Below are 20,005 nucleotides of genomic sequence, written 5' to 3'. Positions count from 1 at the left end.
CAGGCTTTCTGCAAGGTCAGAGCCTTCCCCTGCTGGTCCTGCTCTGGGCAGGCCCTGCTGCACAAAAGGCCTGAATGTGCTTGACTGTGTTTCTCCATTTCAGCAACAATTCACAGTCCCCCTGACTTGTGCAGTGAAGTCACAGCCATCAGCTGCTGCTCTGGCAGCTGGGGCCACACAATCCAACCCCTTCATGCCCCCCCTTGGGCCTCCTGGAAAGTAGATTTGATTCAGGTTTGGGAGACTGGGATGAGAAAAATACAAATTTTTTAATAGGGCTTTCGAATTTATTTTATATTTGTATTTATAATAATGATAATATATACTTACATATTTAATTTATTTAATTTTATATTTGCATTTGTTTTATATATGTTTTATATTATTTTTAAATTTTGTATAGGGGTTTTTTAATAGTTTTTGATATAATCCTTGCAGATTTCCCTGATCAGCTGCAATCCATTTTTGAACTGCTTTGTGCAGTGTACAAGATAAAGATGTGTCTGAGGAGGACTCTGATGGTCACAGCACATGTGAATTCCAGCCCCTTCCCTGCTTGGCTTGTGAGATTTCCCATTGAATTCGTGCTGTTGTAAGTGAAATAATTAGCCACACACACACTGTGCTTGTACTTTATTTAAAAATAGCCAGTAGTTAAAGGTTGCAGTCAATAAAATAGCAAACTTTAAATTACAGTATTAAAGGCTTGTAACAGTCCCCCTGGCGTGGGATGGCACGTTGGTTAGAGACACTGCAGGGGAGCAGGAGATCAGAGTGAGCTGCTCTCGGGTGTAGCTGGGACTGAAAAACAAGTAACTGAAATGTTCTGAAGTCAGAGGAGGAAGAGCCCCAGGCAGGGAAGAGCTGTCACCAAACACCAGCAGGGCTTGGCCTTTCCACCATAAAATCTGAGCTGAGCAACAATGGCAGGACAGAGACACCCAGACCTGGGGTATGGGGGGTGCAAAGAACTGTCACTGAGGCTGTGCTGGCCCAGGGAAACACCTTTACAGCAGCAACACTCTGCTCTGTCACTGGGGCTGTGCTGGCCCAGGGAAACACTTTTACAGCAGCAACACTCAGGTGCATGTCGTGAACCTCCCGTGGTCACAAAGAGCAGGAAAATGAGGAGTGGGAGATGCTCTGTCCTGCCACAACTCCCCGGGGTGAGAGCACTGACTGCTCCTCTGCTCTCCAAGCCATCCCCAGCTGCCCTGCTGTGGCTCTCCAGCACCATCCAGGAATGTGTGGTGTTGTCCCCAGCCCCTGTGGAAGTGGCCCCTTAATTTCCCACTCAGAATCAGGTGCTTGGTCAGAGCTGCCCCTGCTGTGCCTTCACTCGGTGAGAGCTGCAGGGGGAGCACGGGGGGCTCAGGAGTCGATCCTTCCATAGGAAGAAAACACTGTGGGCAGAGAGGAAGGTCAGTCAGCACCAAGGCAATGCTCAGCAGTGCCCTTCCTGCCAAAGGAGGTCTGGGTTGTTTAGGATTAGGAGCTCTCTGGGGCCCTTTATCCTGTGTCTCTTTGTTATTATACAGCATGGGAAGAAAAATTACAGGTATCTGAGAGATTCTTCCACACAGGCCTGATTTTTTTGGATACCAGGATTCCTGGCAAAGTTGGCAGCAACTTTAACTAGTGTCAGCTTTCCACAGGGAGAAACCACACATATTCTGCTCAAGCTTCTGAGCTTGGTCAGCCCAGTAAACCCTGAGGCTGCAGAAGTGCCTGAGGTCCTCAGAGATGTGCCTTTTACTGGGAGCATCCCTATTTTCCTGGCTCTCCACTGTGATACAACGGGCCACAACCTTCCCAGGTAAGTTTTTGAGGTACTTACTTCTCTCTCTCAGCCCCTGCCCAAAGCTGCGGTACACGTGGAGCAGGGCCCAGAACAGGACAGATTTAATGGCAACAGAAATGCAGGAGCCAGTAATGAAAGCAGCTTCCAGAGTGTAGGAATTCCCTTTGCCCCACTCCCTTATCACCTGCAGGAAAAGGGAGACATAAAACAATCAACACCCAAAATCTGGAAGCCACAAGATGCAATGGAGCACTGAATTTCTGAAAGAAGTGGAATTTGGGGGAAGAAAAAACCCAAACTGGTCGCTTTTAAATTTAGTTTCCTGTTTAGATGATGGAGGGTAAAGTGTCCTGCTGTGCTGTGCCAGAGCAAACAGGCCTGGAGTAATGGGAAGGGCCTGGTTTGCCTGCACACTGTGACAAACAGAGCCCCAAGGATGGGGTGGCTGCAGCCCCGGGACTTTTATCTGTGTCTGGAGACTGTGGATGTGGAGCAGGAGAAACCCTGGCCACTGTCAGCATTCCAGCCCTTCCCATGGTGAACAGTCTGCTCTGCCCTTGCCCTTCTCTCTCCCTGCTCCCTTCACATCTTGTGGGAGGTGCTGGAGCCCCACTTGGAAAGGCTTTATCACAAAATAACACCCAGCACTGGACTTGGGTGGGCTTGTTTTGGCTACACCAGGATCAACAGCTGGGGGTGCTGCCTAAGAAATCCTTTAAAACATAACAGCTGAGGCCCTGGTCAAATGCTCTGGCACCACTTGAGGCCTCATGAAGGAAGGGAGGCATTTTTGAGGAGCTCTGTGTCTTGTACTGGAAGATTGTGTTGCATTTTTCCCTAATTATTCTGGACACTTTGCCAGAGACTTCCAGAGCCTCTCCCTGTGTCTAATCAGTTCAAGATCAAGCTGAAATGGTTCCTGTCCTGAAAAATGGATCCTGAAGAGGCAGGATGTGCCTGCTGCTCTTTAGATCCAGCAGGAGGATGTTTTGGGCCCCAGGATCCAGCAGGGAAGAGGAGCCCTCCAGCCTTGCTGTTCCCAGCCAGGTGAGTTTGCTGCGTTACCGTGTACAGCAGGTAGATGAGATACACCACTTCAGGGACATTCTGGATCAGAAAAATCCACACCAGGGGTTTCAGCTCTTTCAAAATCTGTAAAATAACACAAGACACACATACAGCTCTGTAACTCATTGTTATATACTCTGTAAAAGCTACAAACAGCTGATTTTTCAGTGGCGTTTCAAGTGTTGGTCAGGCTGAGTTCTCAGCTGTAACTTTGCCCTCCTGGGCATTTTTTTTTAAGCAGGAAATACAGTCTCTGCTTTGCACTGAGCTGGGCCAGGAGTGAGGGTGGTTTTTCTTTGGGCATGCTCAGGTTTTTCTCTAAAACAAAGGAATGTTAACAGCCTGAAAGCTCCCTGTGGCTTTTTTCCCCACATTTGTTTCTACTTCAGAGAAGTGCAGGCACTGAGGACTGAAATGTCCCAGTAAAACGTGGGAGAAGCAAGAGGATTTCACTGTCAGGAGAACTCTGTTTCCCAATTCACCCTGGGACTTGGGAAAGAGGGAAGGGACTGCCATCCAGTCATGTAAAGACATGAGGCCACCTAACTGGAGCAACTCTTTTCTTACAAGGACAGACCCTCTTTTAGTGCCTGAAGGCAACTCCAGGAGCAGCAAAGAACTTGTAATCTGTGAGCAGCAACTGCCCAGGTGAACTTTGTTGCTGATGGTGAGGGGAAAGTAGCTGAAAGGTTTTTTACATTTTTAATCCCATCAGGAAAAAAGGCATCACTCTGATTAGGAGAAAGGTGATTCTGTGTTACCTGAGTTACCAAAGTGTTTTAAAAGCACAGTGCTTGGTGCTACCTCCGTTTTTAGCAAGGAAAGCCACCAAAACAATTGGAAAGCTGTATTTCAACTGCCAGGAATTCGTGTGAATGTCAAAGCAAACAGCCAAGGAGCCTAAAAAAAACATTCACCCCCCCCAAAAAAACCCCTAAACTCCTTCCTGGTTATAAAAGACTCAGGTATCTGATGTACTTTGGCCCTGATTCTGCAATCACTCTTGGAACAGTCTCATGATTTCAGAGGAGGTTCAGTCTGACTGATGTGAAAAATGACATCTCAAGTTCACAAATCCTCATTTTAACCTGGACACTATCCTTGAATTTTGAAGAAGCTGCCCCCATAAAGGACCACCCAACCTTTCTGGTGTGGTTTCCTAAGGATTTGAGGCCTGTGAAGTCTCTCTGTGTCTGTATAACCCCAGTAGTTTGGAGGACTGTTCCCAGTTTCACCCAACCTTGTCAGAGAGGTTTCAAACATGGAAGTGTCATCCTACAGGCTTCACTTAAGTAGGTGATCAAGGACTGAGAATAAAACTGTGTCCCTCAGACAGGAAGAATGACATTGTGACTGTTTCACCCCTCAGGTGAGGCACAGAGTTAGAAGTGCTGTTGGGGCTCTGGTTTTCTCCCTCCTGGCTCCCTTCCCTTGGCAGAGGGGTGTGGAAGGGGGTGGCTGTGGCTCCCCAGGCTGGGGGAGTGCTCAGGGTGAGACCCTGTCCCCTCAGGGGTTGTTTCCTGTGTCTCAGTTGAACACTCACTGCGATGATGCCGATGGTGACCTTCAGGCAGCCCCACAGGGCCCCCGTGGCAGAGATGATGTTGTGCACCAGGGTGATCTTGTGCAGGCTGATCAGCAGGATACACAGGCAGAGCTGGAAGGGGCAGAGATGGGGAAAAAATCATGGCTTTGAGACCCTGCAGCCACTGAAAAAAATACCTGGCACAAACCCCCACCAGCAGAAAGTCGGGCAAAATCTTTCCTTATGGAATGGGAAACCAGGACAGAGGAACTCCCCTGTGTGCCACGATACCAACAAAGATGAAGCAAAGATAAGGCAGATAAAGCATAAGGTAACACAGTGGTAAAGAATGAAGGGTAGTGGATAGAAGTGCAGACCTGGTGAACAAATTTGGGGTTCACTTCCTGTGTCTGTAACTTCAGTTGTTCCCTCACCCCACTGCCCTGTGGGGCAGGTTCCCCTCTCCCACCCCAGGATCACTTCCCCAGGCGTAGGACACAGCTGGGATGTTGTGCAGGAATAACCTTTCCTGTTTTAGGAGGCTGGGGGTGGGTTGGAGCTTCTGGATGTTACTGTTTTTATGGACAAACTTCCCAAAAGTAAGTTTCAGTTCTCCTTTTGTGCAGGACAGTGATAAAACATGTGTTGATTCATTTTTATGGATTTTACCTGAGCTCCCCCATAGAAACCTGGAGATATGACCATCATTATAAGGTAAGACAGAGGCAGGATTGCTCTGGGGAGTTAATAATTAGCTCAGCTTGTCCAACTTATTACTAATAAGAGGGGAAAAAAAAAAAGGGAAGGTGGGGAGGGCAGAGCTGTTTACCTGTGCCTGGAGATCAAAAGTGAGCATGGAGAAGCAGAGGTTGAGCATGAAGTACTGGGACTGAAGGCTCTCCAGGGCCCCCCCCACCCGGAATGCCATCATGCTCTGGCTCTGGATGAGGATGATGGCACAGATCACATCGAAGGAGCCAACCAGCAGGATCAGCACAAAGCGGGCCTGGGGGACAGAGACAGGGCTGTGACTGCCCAAAAACAGGGACAGGGGGTGACCTGGGATGAAGTGGCAAAACTCCCTTCACAATTGCACTGATATGAGAATATTTACACTAGAAATGATTGCTGCTCAGGAAGCAGGAGTTAGAGTAATTCAAGTTACTGTTAAGACTGGTAAAAAAGCCAGTCCTTAATAGTTCTCTTCACATCTTCCACAGCAGGCTTTACTTTGAGGTTCTTGTTTAATATATAAGCTGAGGAGTTGGCTGCACATCTTAAAGTACCCTGCACCCTTTTGATGCCTGTTCCTTATTGACCCAAACAAACAACCCAATTTGCTGCAGATAAGCCTGTTTAATTATATGTACAATTGACAGATAAACTAAATTGGAAAATTCTCCTCTGCTCCAGCTTCCTAGTTTGGTTGCCTCCTCTCCTATTGAAGAATAATTTTTGGGTGACTTCACAGCAAGGAACTTCCTTCTCCCATTTGTGAGAAAAATGTGATTAAAAAGGAAGGACTTCTGGGAAGCACAGCAAGGGGAAGTTTGACTACAGATCTCAGTAAGGCACAGAATACAGTCTTTGTATCACATTTAATTGCTATGAATGCAAACAACATAACCTGCAGTGGCAGTATCTTCCCCCAGCTTGTTGTATCTTTGTTTCCCTGCAGCAGGTTCCCATAAATCCCATAAAAACACAAGGCTGTGTTTATGGAGCTGTGTCCTTGCCTATGGATTGGAGATTCCAGGTTAAATTTATGTGACTTTAGGCCAGATGTGAAGCAGAGCAGGTGAAGTGAAGGGTGTTTTCTGCAGTAACCCTGTGCAATCCTTTGATATTTATGTTACTTCCAGATTCTGCCACAAAGAAACCCAGGGAACAGCTCAGAGGAGCAGACCTGCAGCCGTGGATGTGCACACTTTGTTGTTCAGCAGGAATTAACTCAGATTAACTGCCATTTCTGTCAGCAGTGCCCTCACCACAGACACCCTGCCTTTCTACGGACGGGTTTTCACACCCAACAGGTGGGGAAAGGAAAAATGGATGAAAAGCAGGAGAGACTGACCAGGAGCTTTGGCTTTTGCTCAGCGGGGAGGACAGTGAAGTTGGTGATGGAGCGCAGCATCACGAGCAGGATGGAGAGCACAAAGACGATGAGCTCCTGGCGGTTCTCCTGCAGGATCCCCCGGCTCACATAGTACACACAGAACACTGGGGGGACAAGGCAAGGGCAGTGCCAGGTGAGGATACACTGAACACCAGCAAAACTTCCCACTGTGCTGGACCTGGGTGCCAAAAACCTGAGCAGAACCACAGAGCTGAGGCTCCTCGGCCCGGAGCGCCTTTGCTCCCACCAAGGAGCCTGAATCAGAGGCTTAAAAAACACTCTCCCTAAGAAATTAAATAATCAGTTGGATTTTTAAATTCCTTGTGAAGTAACTCTCTGCAAATGGCAGTGTATCAGCCACCCACACTGGCAGCTGGGCTGTGTTAATCTGTGAACACTACATTGATCATGTCCAATTGGATATTTGAATTAAATGAAGCAGCACAGTTTTTATTAAAGAACTGAAATGCCATCATCTTCCCAGGGAGAGTAATTCAGGTGACTAACAAGCAGTTTACTACTCACACACACCCACACCCCTCTGCAGTGTTGTCTGGCCACTGCACGTGGTTTGTGTGTTGAGCTGAACTTGGACAGACTGGATTCAGTTTACTTTTACTGTGGAAATTTCGAAACACCCCACCCTGCAAAATAACTGCAAAGGGCCTGAGTTCTGCTTTTATAAAACACATCAACCCCCCCCCCCCCAGTCACCTGTCACAGTGAACTCTGTGCTGTTCTGGCAAAGCTTAAATAAGGAAAAGGCTTTGTTCTTTTATAGGATGCTCCTGCAAACACTGGGTCCTTCTTCCCACAGCCAAAGTAACAACAGGTTTCTTTTTCCAGAGCGCTGCTTCCTGGATTCCACACGTAAAATCCCCCCCACTTTTGCAAGGCTGGGACGTGGGGACAAAGTGCTGTCCAAGTCTTCAAAGGAACACAGTAACTTGAGTGTCTAAACAAACCCTCAGTGACTGAACTTCCTTTTCCACTGCTCTTAACAGGGAGCGAGAGAGTGGAAAATGATTGGCAAATTCCAGAGTGAATCACGGGGTTTTTTGGACATGCTCTTGACCTCAGGAAGACCTCAAAGACTTAAGGCAGCATTTCCTTGTTTTGCAAATTCAGCTGCTCAATCAGAAGAAATTTTGCACGAATAATTTGAAAATAGGCTCTGATTATCAAGCTTTTTGCAGAGGTGGCATATGCACATTTCTGAAATACAGGACACCCCCTTGGTTTTGGGGATGAATATTTATCAACAGATTAAATCCCCAACCCCCCTTAAATTAAATATCTAATTGTAAACCCAAGAGATTGTTGCAGCCAGGGCATCTATTTTTCTTTAAAGAAACACCTGTCCTGCCAGTCTTTGTCTACCACACAGAAAACATGGTTTGGGGGAAAAACAGATGGGCAAGTGTGGCTTCAACTTCCCAGGTCTGTGACTGACTTAATATGAAGGTTCTTCAGGCTGTTCTAACATTGCAGCTTTGTGAGTCCTGTGTGAAAAGCTGCTCATTAAATCAGAGGTTTGGAATTAAAGCATTGTTGGGATTTGTCTAATTATAGAATCTGGAACAAAGCTATTGTCTTTGTTCCCTCTGGGTGAGAGCTGGAAGGCAAGGACTGTGTTACACCCACAATCTCTCCTTTTTCACACTGTTTTGGCAGCCAAGACCTGCTAAAGCCACTTCCTGAAATAGTTTATTATTTTCATGGTAATTTCTATTCGAGACAAATGGACCCAAGAACACGAAAATAAGTTTCTGTTGAAGCTCTCATTGGAAATATCCAAGGAAGTTTGGATCTTCCAGTGGGGGGAAAATATTAGACAAAAAAGAGATTTTCTTTTTTTAAAAAATGAGGTTCTTATTTTAATAAAATACTTCAGGTGAAGCAACATCCTTGCAGGAACTTAGCACAGAGAGATGCCGTCACATTTTCTTGTTTGAGATCAGACATTAAAATGGGAACTGGAAGCTTTTCTGGCACAGCTGAACATTCAGCACCTCTCACATAAGAAACTTCAGTTGCTGCTTAATTACACCTTGGGGGGAAAAAAATGTATTTGTTTCAAAATCCCAACAGTTTCTTACCAACTCCAACCAACTGGATAAAGGAAATGGTGAAATCCTCCTCAGTCTGCCGGACCAGTGTCTCTATGGTGAGTCCTATGACACTCAGCAGAGACAAAATAGTGACACAGAAGTAGATCTTCACAGGGAATGAGAGCTCTGAACATGGCTTTATCTGGAAAGGAAGAACATCTCTGAACACATAACGCAGAATAAACTCATTGCTGTTCCTAAAAAAACCACATTAGGGCAAGTTGGGTAAATGAGGCAGTGCAGGGTTTTCCCTTGGGAAAAGGAAGAGAAACCCACCAACTGAACTTGAAGTCCAAAATTGCTGAGGAAGGGAGAAGTCCAACTTTACTGCATAATTAATCTCAGCCTAGTCTGCCCTGGTTTATAGCTCCAGCCTTTCTGCCTCACAAAGGTCATGGCATTATAATCCCATTCCTGGCCTGGAGATTGCCAGTGCCCACACCTACCCCTGTCAGAGCACGGGGGTGTCCAGCAGGCAACACATTCCCAGACTTTCAGTTTTAGAGAACTGTAAATACAGGGTCGGGGTTCTCAGTGAGGTGAGGTCCTTATTTTCTTTCACTAAAATACTTCAGGTGAGGCAACATCCTTGCAGGAACTCAACACAGAGAGAGATGACTCTGCTCCCATCTCTGCTCCCTGTGAGCAGGGACAGGACCTGAGGGAATGGCTGGAGCTGTGGTAGGGCAGGGTTAAGTTGGATCTCAGGAAAGAAGGATCTTCCCCCAGAGGGTGGTTGGGCACTGGAACAGGCTTCCCATGGAATGGTTACTTCCCAAGGAATGGTCACTTCCCAAGGCTGCCAAAGCTCAGGGAGCATTTGGACAACGCTCTAAGGGACAGGGTGGGATTGTTGGGGTGCCCTGGGCAGGGCCAGGGGTTGGACTGGCTGATCCCTGTGGGTCCCTTCCGACTCGGGACATTCCATAATTCTGTCACTCTCTATCAGGATGCTCCTTCTGTGACAAGCCTTGGAGAGCAGACACCTGAACTCCCCGGTCCACCTTAATTCGGGCACGGATTCGAGGCACGTTTTCCCATTCCCATTCCATCTGCCATTCCTCCCAGGCAAGGTAACAACGCGGACACAGGGACCCTGTAATCCCCGGCAGGGACGGAGGGACCCTGTAATCCCCGGCAGGGACGGAGGGACCCTGTAATCCCCGGCAGGGACGGAGGGACCCTGTAATCCCCGGCAGGGACGGAGGGACCCTGTAATCCCCGGCAGGGACGGAGGGACCCTGTAATCCCCGGCAGGGACGGACTCCGCGGAGATGCCGGCGAGAGGGGCGGGAGAGGCACCCGGGGCTGGGCCGAGCGCCGCGGGAAGAGCCGCGGGGGTGTGTGCGATGCCGCGGGGTGTCGGTACTCACGGGCCCGCAGGGCGTGGGGATGAGCTGCCGGTGTCGCGGGGTGAGGTTGGGCAGGCTGGGCAGGCTGGGCAGGCTCGGCCCCGCCGGGCCCGCGGCGCCGCTGCGGGGACACAACGGGACGGTCACGGGGCCGCACCACGCACCCGCGGGGGGGGCCGCCCGCGCCCTCCCCACCCCCGGCACTGCCCCGCCGTGGGCAGCGCGGCGGGGCACCCCCCGCGCCGCGCGTGGTGCCGCCCGTACCTGCCGTCCATGGCCGCGGCCGCGCTCCCGCCCCGCTCTGACGGGACCTACATGGCTGCGGAGGGGCCCCCGCAGCGCTTCCGGGGGACACCCCGCACGTCACTTCCCCGGCACGGCCGGGGAGGGCTCCCGAGGGTCCCGAGGGGCGTCCCCGCCCCGTCCGCCCCCGCGGGCCATGGAGGGCTCGGCGCGGCGGGGGCTCGGCGCGGTTCTCGCTGTGCGTGTCCCCCGTGACCCCCCGCCCCGCTCCTTTGGGTCGTTTCCTCGTGGGTTCGGTAAAATGGCCTCCCCCGAACGGTCGCGGGGACAAAGGGGCGAGCCCGGGGCGCTTCTCCGCCCCGAGGGGCCGGTGCCCGGTGCAGCCCCGGCGGGGCGGTGCGGGGCCGGACCCGCCTCCCCGCCCGGCGCTCCGGGCGCAGCTCGGGAAGGGATGGGATGGCATGGGATGGGATGGGATGGGATGGGTGGTGGCTGCATCCCGGGAGCTGCATCCCCCGGGGAGCCGCATCCCGGGTTTGCCGGAGCCACGGGAGCGGCGGCGTGCGGGGAGCCCGCAGGTGCCGGGCGGGATTCGCTGAGGGAGGGAGGGAGGGCAGAGCGGGCGCTGATGGAGAGCAGCATCCCCGGCCGGCCCTGGGAAGGGGGGTGTGGGTGCTGGAGATCTCTGGAAAGCCTTTGGGCCCGGAGGGGCGGGCGGAAAGGCCGCGGTGCAGCTCCTGTGCCGGGGATGCTCGGGATGCTCCGAGCCCTGCTCGGGGGCTGGAAGGCGAGCGGGAATTGTCTGCGTGGGGCTGGTTCGGAATGGGCAGGGAAGGGTCTAGGAGTGGGTGACCAGAAACAGCCTTGGAATGCGAGAAAAGTCTTGAAGCTATTTCCATCTTTCGGCATCCTCTCTGTGTGGGAGCCGTTAATAGTTTTGGTATTGTGCTTACAGCCTGTGTCTCTCGTTACAATGTAATGAAGCTGTTAATAGCCATAACTCGCTGAATTCTGCCCTGTTTGCTGTGCTGGGGGCAATGTTCGGGTGACCTCTTGTGTAACAGAGGAAGGGTCACGGACACAAGTCTCTGTTTTTTCACTGTCATGTTGGCCTTAAGCACTTGCAGCATAATTGAGCTTTAGTTTTTCTTGAGTAAAGCTGACTTCAGAGAGTTCTTTGTGGATGTGCTTTCCACCTTGACACAACGTTGTTACTGGCAGTGTAGCTGAAGGTTGGAGGAGATACAAGGAAAAGGCAGTGCACGGTGCTGGTTCTTTTGAGCTGGAGGATTGAGGCTTTGTGTGTAATCCAAGAGAAACAACTGCCAACCACTGCCACGTTTTCAGCTGTTGGTAAACATCAGCTGCTGGTTGGCCTTGAGGGAGGAAGACTGAATTAGTTCCAGATGGAGAACTCTTTCAGCCCGTTTAGGCTTTCCAGATGATTTAAGCCAGCAGGTCAGTAATTTAGGGGAGTAGTTCTGTTCTTATTTGCTGTTCTGCTTCCTGCCATGTGTGGAATCAGCGATATCAAACCTGATATCCCAGCGCTGCTGAGGGTGGGAGTTTCATGGTGCTTGATTGCTTTTGGTTTTAATTGACTTGTATAAACAGAAAAGGTACTGAAAAAGCTGTGCTAACCAACTATTTTGAATGCAGAGGGGCATTTTTTTAAGACCTGAAAAAGGAGGAGGAGCCAAGAATCCATTTTTCTTACCAAATTCTCTTGGAGAACGTGTCTCCTCCTTCAAAGTTTTGTGTTGAACTGGGTTAACACAAGCACGGGTTCAACACGAGTGTGTTAGAGGGTCTCATACCTTGGTTTGCTGCTGTCATGATTTCCTGGGAAAATGGAAAGAGATAAAGGAACGGGGATGGAAATCTGCAGTGCTTGGCTGTAACAACAGAACCAGAGAATGTGAGGAATGGAAAATTTCACTGTAAAGCAGCTGCTCTGACAGGAGATATTTAACTCTTTAGTACCTCTTTATGATTTATTTGAGATGCCACATTGGGCAAAAAAAAAACCCTGAAGAAAATAATGTGTCCTGTTCACCTGTTCACATGCTCCCAGAATCAGGGCAGGTGCAGTAGCTCTTGGTACAACTCTTGTATTTCTCTTGCCATTGAATGTCGGTTGTGCTGCTGTTGTTTGATGCACTGTACTATTAGGATCTCATTTCAGATGGCTTTTCCAAGATGTCCAGTAATTAACTTCCCCCACAAGAATCCCCTTTTAAGGCCCATTGTCTTGTCTGTCCACTAAATGTGCTTCTGGAGACAAGCATTTAAAATGTAATTTCCCCGAGTGCTTGTTCACTGAGGAACAAAAGAGCTCCAGTCCCTCAATTCATCTGCATCTGATTCATCCAATTTTCACTTGCTCGTAAGACAAAGGCTGCAGAAATAAAAGGGATAAATTCAGAGTGTGTTTTGATGTTGCAGATCAGCTGCTCAGGTGCAGTTTCTTTGTTTCTCACTACAGACTTTGAACCCCTGAGTGGCACTGGCTGACCCTGCCTGGCTGGGGAGGGATGAAGGTCACAGGGGGGGTTTTGGTGCTCTCTGGACTCTGCAACTGTAACTTGGCACATTTTGTGCCATCTGTAAAAGGAGAAAGCTCCAGTTGCAAATGATTTAATGCCTTTTTTTTCTGTCAGATCTATTAAAAAAGGCTTTAAGAATTATTGCAAGTACTGATATTGAATTGCAAGGTACAGCAGTTCTGTGTGGCAAAATAAGTGATGTTACATTATTTACAAGTAATTAAATAGAGAACAAGTCTGTTTGGAAAGCCGTTGGACATATTTTCCTACTTTGTTCACCTAGGAATTCACATTTACCAGGATAATTGTGTTTGTGATTACTGGCAGTTACAGTCCTTGATTATTGATTGCTTATTTGACTCGGGTTGATAACAGATTAATTAGTCCAGGCTCCTGCCTGGATTTGCTGGGTTGGGAATATTTTTCTGTGGAGTGGTTAAAGAAGACCTTAGACTGAGATCAAAGACACTGGAGAATCAGGAAGAGGAGTTAGTTATAAGTGGAAAGGCCGTGTTGATGTGCTTTAAAGGAGAAAGAACTTAAAACCACATGAAGTCTGTTGTGTGTGTGTACATGCTATTTTAGAATTAGAAAAACCTCCCTTGGATAAATCCTTGGTGCCTAATCTTGGTATCACGATACGAGGAGTTCAAAATCCAGTCTTGAAAGACTACACAAGTCTTTTTATCTTTGACAGAGCGCGGGAGAAATGTGGTATCTTTGCTGCATTAGGGATTTAAAATGTCTCTCAGAGCATACACTCTTTTTCCTTCTCTCCCTCTTAGGCAGAAAACATGGAACAGGCCACATGAAGAAGAGCGCGGAGTTTATTTTTGTGCAAGATGTTCTTTGGAGGACCAAGTGCAGGTCCTTTCCAGGCCATGGGAGATGAAGCATTAATCACATGATATTTTTGTTAAGTCAAGTGCTGTGCTAAGTCAATGTTGATTCGTGCTGAGGACAAACATTAATTCCTTAAAGTCACCATGTCGACCGTGGCAAGCGCTCAGACTCCGGAGGCACCGAGTCCTTCGCCCCTGGAAGAGAAGCCAAAGGGAAAATCCCTGTTCCACCTGGGCTCCCTCTTTGCTCACAGGAGTGAGAAGTTTGTGATAGCTCGCAGTGACAGCGTGCCGGAGGAGAACGTCCTCAAAATCACCATCACGGAGACCACGGTCATCGAGTCCGACCTGGGCATCTGGAACTCCCACGCTCTCATCTACCTCACCTTGTGGTTCTTCTTCAGCTTTTGCACTCTTTTTCTTAACAAATACATCCTCTCCTTGCTGGAAGGAGAGCCCAGCATGTTAGGTACTCCTTTCCTTTGCCAGGAAGATATTTATATAGGATTTATTTGACTGGAGCAGGCTCCACAGGCACGAGGATTGTTGGGATCCTGGGCAGGGCCAGGAGCTGATGATCCTTGTGGGTCCCTTCCAACTCAGGATATTCTATGATTTGACAGTACCAGATCCTCTTGTATGAAGCTGAGGGACAAAGTGGTTCAACTGAAGTGAAAAAGGCCTGGCTGGGAGATGTGGGGAGGGATCTTGGGGCTGGGAACTCGTGAGCTGTGATTATGTTCTTTAAAGGGGTTTCTGACACTGTTCTTTCCTCCACTTGCTGGAAGATGAAACTTTGGTCATAGATAAAAGTCCTACAGGAGCTTGTCTGAGAAATTTTCTGAGGTTGCTTGATTTGTCGTGTTCCACCACCTTCTGACTGATTTTATTTCCCCTCTCATCCTTTTTAGGTGCTGTTCAAATGCTTTCAACCACCTTCATTGGCTGTATAAAAATGTTTGTTCCCTGCTGTTTGTACCAGCACAAGACCCGCATCTCTTACCCCCCCAATTTCATCATGATAATGCTCTTTGTTGGATTGATGAGGTAAATGGGTAAATATTTCCTGCACTGTATTTGCTAAAATTTCCTATGCTAATATTTGTGATTTTTTTTCTGAACAGGAGCTGTATTTTCATGGCTCTCTGTCTTTTTTTTCTTGATTAAAAAGTGTTTGGAGAATTTCCCCCCACCCACAAAAATCACATTTTTGGCTACCTTGGCCTCCCACCACATTTACCTTCTTTCAGAACACACTTCTCTTCCCATTTACTTTCTTCCCTTTCTCTTTTGAGGCTGATGTTTGTTTAGTGCACTGGTATTTACCAGCCTTTTGCCTCAAAAGTGATCCAGGCTATTAATATTTATCTTTAAAAAGTCAATATTTGCTGTGTGCTGGGGTACTATCAGTTTGTGGTCTAGGAGAGAATAAGAATAAATGATTTTATTTCCTTTACACCACAAAACTGATAAAGAATAATCAAATAAGCGATAAATTAGACTAATTTAATGATTTAAACTATGGTAAATATGTGGCATATCTAATTTACGCTAAAGATGGATAACTGCAGATAAAATTTCCTGTTTATCAGCAGATTTTTACTTTTTCTACTGAGCCTAATTGAAAACTTTGGGATTATAGTGCAATTCTTTTTATGCTGGGTGTCTGAGGAGCTCTTAAAGCGTTATTTTATTTCCTGCTTCACTTCTGATGTTCTAATTAATTTCTTAGGGTTTTTTTTTCCTTCATTTCTTCTTCTGTTTTCCTCCTGCAGATTTGCAACAGTAGTGCTGGGCCTTGTGAGCTTGAAGAACGTGGCAGTTTCCTTTGCAGAAACGGTGAAAAGCTCTGCTCCCATTTTCACTGTCATCATGTCTCGGATGATTTTGGGGGAATACACTGGTGAGCAATGGGATTTAGTTACTCTGGGTTTTTTTTTGGCCAAGGAGAAGGAGAGCCCACCAGAATATAAGAAGTGCAGCTGGAAGAATCATTCTGAACTCAATAAGCAGAGTATATGGGAGTAAAAAAGGGGTTGTTTCAATGTGGTGTTAAGTAATTTTTCTGTCAAGAAAACATTATTATGCCCTTAAATAATGGAAGTTCAGTGTGTTCCTCCTTTTAAAGACAATTTAAAATTCTTGAATTTCTTCCCTCTGATTTAAAAACACCACCAAAAAAAGGCCCCAGCCCAGTGTGATTTCACTGTGACTCCAGTGCAACCTCTTGGTTGGAGAGACTTTGCTTGTTCCCAGCTGTCAGTCAGAGGGGTGACACAGTTCAGGTGGCTCTGAGGCTGGAATAAGGCAGAGGAAGGAGAGTAATTCAATCCCAGAGTGAACAGAGAGTGGAACTTTCTTCTGGCATTTGGTGAAAAACACGAAACCCAAGACAGTCTCTGGGCCATTTTTCTTCCCAGAGGAGATATTTTATCACTGAGTTTATTTCCCTGTTGTTTTCAAGACCCTCCTGCTGTTGTCTGAGGTACCTCTCTGCTTTTAAAGCCTTTCACATGACAGTTGTTCTTTCCTTCAGCTAAAGGCAGAATTTCAACTTTCAAGAGTACCTGACATGCTGGAAATGCAGGAATCAAGCTGAGTTTTCCCCTTTTCCTTTGCAGGATTGCTGGTGAATCTCTCCCTGATCCCTGTGATGGGAGGGCTGGCTCTGTGTACAGCCACTGAAATCAGCTTCAACATTCTGGGGTTCTCAGCAGCTTTATCCACCAATATCATGGACTGGTAAGGGATAAGGAGAGCCGTGTGTGTGGAATAAAGGGATTTTCTTTAGTGTTTCTTGTAGTTAGTTCTGTACACTGCATTTAAATGTTGGTATTTAAAATGCATTTTAACAGGTGATACAATTTCTCTCTCATATCCACGAGCATCAATGAGATTAAACAGTATAATCCCATTAGTTAAAAAAGACCAAACTCCTTTCTTTAGTCGTAGAAAATGCATTTCCCCACCTGAAGGAAAAAAACTGTCATTATCAGGGATTGATAATTTTTTTCCTAACTAAAATCCAGGTAAATGGTGATTTTTTTCAATTTTTTTTTTTTTTTTCAGTTTGCAAAACGTCTTTTCCAAAAAACTTCTCAGCGGAGATAAATACAGATTTTCGTAAGTATTAAAAATATTTCAGGTTTAATTATGGATGGGATTTGGGCTACTTGTATTTATGATTGTATTGCACCAGATTGTTTGCAGACAGCCTTCACTAAAGTCATTTTATTGGGGAAAGGAAACTCCCCTGTGCTCCCCTCTCTTTGCTTTGAAAAAGGAAGCTTTTAATCATTTTAATTAGCGTTTTTTCTCCTTTGTAGAGCCCCAGAGCTGCAGTTCTACACGAGTGCTGCTGCAGTGGTTATGCTTATTCCAGCTTGGATCTTTTTCATGGTAATTGGAATTCACCTTTTACAAGGGATTGGGGGACTAAAAAAGAGAAGATTTTCAACAAATAATGTAATGCAGACATGAGTTGATCCAAAATACCCGAGTTTATCTCAGGATTTTTGAGACAAATGTTGTCCAAGTCCATTTGAAGTTTTAGATAAAGACTTGAAAACAAAATCTTACATATTTGTTGACTTTTTGTCGATATTCACATAGTGTACAGGAACATTAACTCTTTGAAAATAAAATTAAGTGAAAGTGAGTATAATACAGCAGGTTGAGTATGTATCCTTTAAATTGTGGCATTTCATTGCTGTGCATCAGTGTTCAAAAAAGCAAACAGGCCGAACACACTGGGAAGTTCAGTCAGATGAGAGCTGGGTTTCTGATGTATTGTAGGGGAAAATTTATATTATCTGTCTTGTATGTTTTAGGTTTTGTTTTGCTGAAGTTTAAATGTAAAACTGTAAATGCTTCTAATAGGAATGAGTTAGGTGGAAAATCACTTCTGGATTTGCTTATAAACTAAACTCTTCAATTTCTTTTTTTTTTTTTTGCTGTTTAGGATGTGCCTGGGATTGGGAAAAGTGGGAGAAGCTTCAGCTACAACCAGGATATTGTCATACTTCTCTTGATAGATGGAGTCTTGTTCCACCTCCAAAGTGTTACAGCCTATGCCTTGATGGGAAAAATTTCTCCTGTGACTTTCAGGTAAAACTATCAGGGGCACCATTTCACATCCTTTTCTCCTTGCTCAGTATTTCTGCTTGAGAACTGGGCAGGAGAGGGTGTGCAAAGAATTGAAGGAGGTAAATCGTGGAACGGTTGGGGTTGGAAGTGGAGTTTGAGTTGGTGTTTGAAAAGAAAGGAAGACAGAGGTTGTGTGTGGGATCTGACAAAGGGGTTTTTTTCTAACCTTGGTTTTTAATTGCCTTGCAGTGTTGCCAGCACTGTGAAACACGCCCTGTCCATCTGGCTCAGCATCATCGTGTTTGGGAACAAGATCACCAGTCTCTCAGCCATCGGCACCGTCCTGGTGACCATCGGGGTCCTGCTCTACAACAAGGCAAAGCAGCATCAGCAGGAGACCCTGCACAGCCTGGCCACCCCCCCACAGCCCACACAGGGTCCCACTGAGGACACAGAGCCACTGATTCCCAAGGATTTGGAACCCTATGATTAATATGGCCATTTGTTCTTCTGACCGAGTGTAACTCAAAGGAACTCATCCCCAAAGGGGTTGTTGCTCCAGCTGCTGATGCTGTTGGGTTCCTTGGAGTTCAGGTCGAGCCTGGGACCTGGAAGGATCCAGCAAGCCTTGCTCCCCTTGATCCTGGGACCTTCAGCAGGAAGGACCTGGGGAGGATCCAGTAAGCCTTGATGTACTGACCAACTGATACCCCAACCAGGACCTGGTGTCCTGGAACGTGCTAAACGTGGGCTTTAGTGTCTCTCCTTGACTGCAAATAATGACCGAGCCTGTATGAGTGAAAGAACTTCAGTGGCTCGTGGGAAAGCAATTCCTGCCTCCCTCCCCATCAAAGTAATGTGAAAACGTGGGGCCCTGGCTGTGTTCTGCTGGCAGTGGGATGGAATTGGGGCGTATCTGAAATTCCCGGTTGTTACTCCACATTTCCTGCATTTTGGGCACCAAAACCTGCCAGAGCTCAAGGAGCGTTTGGACAACGCTCTCAGGGACAGGGTGGGATTCTGGGGTGTCCTGTGCAGAGCCAGGAGTTGGACTGATGATCCTTTCCAGCTCAGGATATTCTGTGATTCAAAGAGGGAACCCCCCTCTCTCCCCCACAAACAATTTATTCTGGTGTCTGTTTAGTTGGAGCAAACTCTGGGAATGAGTCTGTGCCCCAGAGCAGTGGTGAGCAGCTATTTCCAACGACCAATCTATGGATGAAAACTGATTTTTCTCCTAAAATTTCATTCTGATCATGCATTGACAAAACTGAAATGCAAGTATTCACACACACACACACACATATGTGGAGTGGTGAATTAAAATACTTGCACTTGCTTAGAGGTAAAAAACACTGAAAACTTCGGTGATAAAGGAAGCAGGAGCTCCGTATTTCTCTAAGAAACCATTTTAGTTTCTTGCATTTTATTATGCATTTCTGTTATGAGGAAATAAGTGGACGGTTTTTTGTATTATTTCTAAGAGCGCAACAAAACGCTGCCTTTTAGAAACTCAGGGTTATGATTCTGACCTGTGTGTAAAGTATTTGTGTAGTTTCTGATTATGTAAATAATCTGAGGTATCTGTGACAGATGGAACAGAGGTCACTGAAGGGAGGAACATTAACCATAAACTGAGGCAAATCTTTATTCCTGCTGCTCTTAAGTTTTCTTTTTTTTTTTTTTAAAGGAAATTCTGTTTTGTGGTAGGTCAAAGATTAAATCTTAACTTTCCTTTTCGAAGTTCTCAAGACTAGTAATTAGTTTTGGCAAAAAAAGCACAAGTAGCTACAAAAGCATTCAAATGGACTTTTTGGGAACATAATTAACAGTTCAAATGAGCGGATTTTAATAATTGCCACTCTTCTGGAAGACTGTAGCGTGGATATAGTGGTAAAAATAATTGCTAATAGGAAGTTTCCAGTAGAGTTCCTGTGAAATTTAGGCTCATGGTTACATTTCCACTTATAATTCCACTGGCTTTAGTGAGCTGTTCCTGCAGAGAGCCAAGATGTGTCCAAGAGCCTCTCTGGAGCAGCTGTCTCTGTTTCAGTAGTTTGTGCTTGTTTGGTGCCAATGCTCACTTCAGTTTGCATTCCCACACCTGACTGGTTGCCTGGGGCATATTCCCCTAAAAATGCCAGTTTTTCCTCATTCTGTATGTGATGTGTCTGTGGTATTTTGTTTCTTTTGTACTCTTGTCACTTTTATAAAAGCTGTGGACTGTGGCGTGGAGCTCTGTGGGGGTTTTTTTGTTTGTTTGTTTTCTGCCAAATACACTGAGATTTTTGAAAGTATAACTACCAAAAAGTGTG

At 46.7% G+C, this 20,005-nt stretch overlaps 2 protein-coding genes and 1 long non-coding RNA gene across 9 annotated transcripts; 2 read left to right on the top strand and 1 right to left on the bottom strand.

Moving 5' to 3' along the window:
• Positions 1-684: 684 nt before the first annotated feature.
• Positions 685-10,385, bottom strand: LOC127470683 (uncharacterized). 2 transcript variants are annotated; one of them, XM_051786467.1, is made up of 9 exons: positions 10,238-10,385; positions 9,995-10,094; positions 8,610-8,763; positions 6,469-6,614; positions 5,224-5,400; positions 4,413-4,526; positions 2,867-2,953; positions 1,838-1,985; positions 685-1,403 (listed from the first exon to the last, which is right to left on the bottom strand). In XM_051786467.1, the coding sequence occupies exons 1-9, from the start codon at positions 10,246-10,248 to the stop codon at positions 1,372-1,374; spliced, it is 969 nt and encodes a 322-aa protein (XP_051642427.1). In that variant the 5' UTR covers positions 10,249-10,385; the 3' UTR covers positions 685-1,371. The 2 variants fall into 2 exon arrangements, with proteins under 2 accessions (XP_051642427.1, XP_051642428.1); XM_051786468.1 differs by lacking the exon at positions 5,224-5,400.
• On the top strand, positions 2,663-8,603 carry LOC127470687 (uncharacterized). The gene is made up of 3 exons (XR_007904375.1): positions 2,663-2,848; positions 6,374-6,643; positions 7,357-8,603. It is a non-coding gene; the product is annotated as an uncharacterized LOC127470687 (long non-coding RNA).
• On the top strand, positions 9,679-20,000 carry SLC35E2B (solute carrier family 35 member E2B). Of its 6 annotated transcripts, none has more exons than XM_051786465.1 (9): positions 9,679-9,694; positions 13,548-14,073; positions 14,516-14,651; positions 15,380-15,507; positions 16,226-16,346; positions 16,674-16,727; positions 16,931-17,003; positions 17,566-17,711; positions 17,940-20,000. In XM_051786465.1, the coding sequence occupies exons 2-9, from the start codon at positions 13,749-13,751 to the stop codon at positions 18,181-18,183; spliced, it is 1,227 nt and encodes a 408-aa protein (XP_051642425.1). In that variant the 5' UTR covers positions 9,679-9,694; positions 13,548-13,748; the 3' UTR covers positions 18,184-20,000. The 6 variants fall into 6 exon arrangements, with proteins under 6 accessions (XP_051642425.1, XP_051642423.1, XP_051642420.1 ...); XM_051786463.1 differs by lacking the exon at positions 9,679-9,694 and adding an exon at positions 10,353-10,454; XM_051786460.1 differs by lacking the exon at positions 9,679-9,694 and adding an exon at positions 10,387-10,512.
• Positions 20,001-20,005: the final 5 nt, after the last annotated feature.

The sequence above is a fragment of the Manacus candei genome, unplaced genomic scaffold (assembly GCF_025592945.1).
Source record: "Manacus candei isolate 608988 ecotype Guabito, Panama unplaced genomic scaffold, ASM2559294v1 h1tg000022l, whole genome shotgun sequence".
Classification (NCBI taxonomy): Eukaryota; Metazoa; Chordata; class Aves; order Passeriformes; family Pipridae; genus Manacus; species Manacus candei.
The sequence above is the reverse complement of the archived record's forward strand: the minus strand, read 5'-3'. Positions and strand labels throughout refer to the sequence as shown.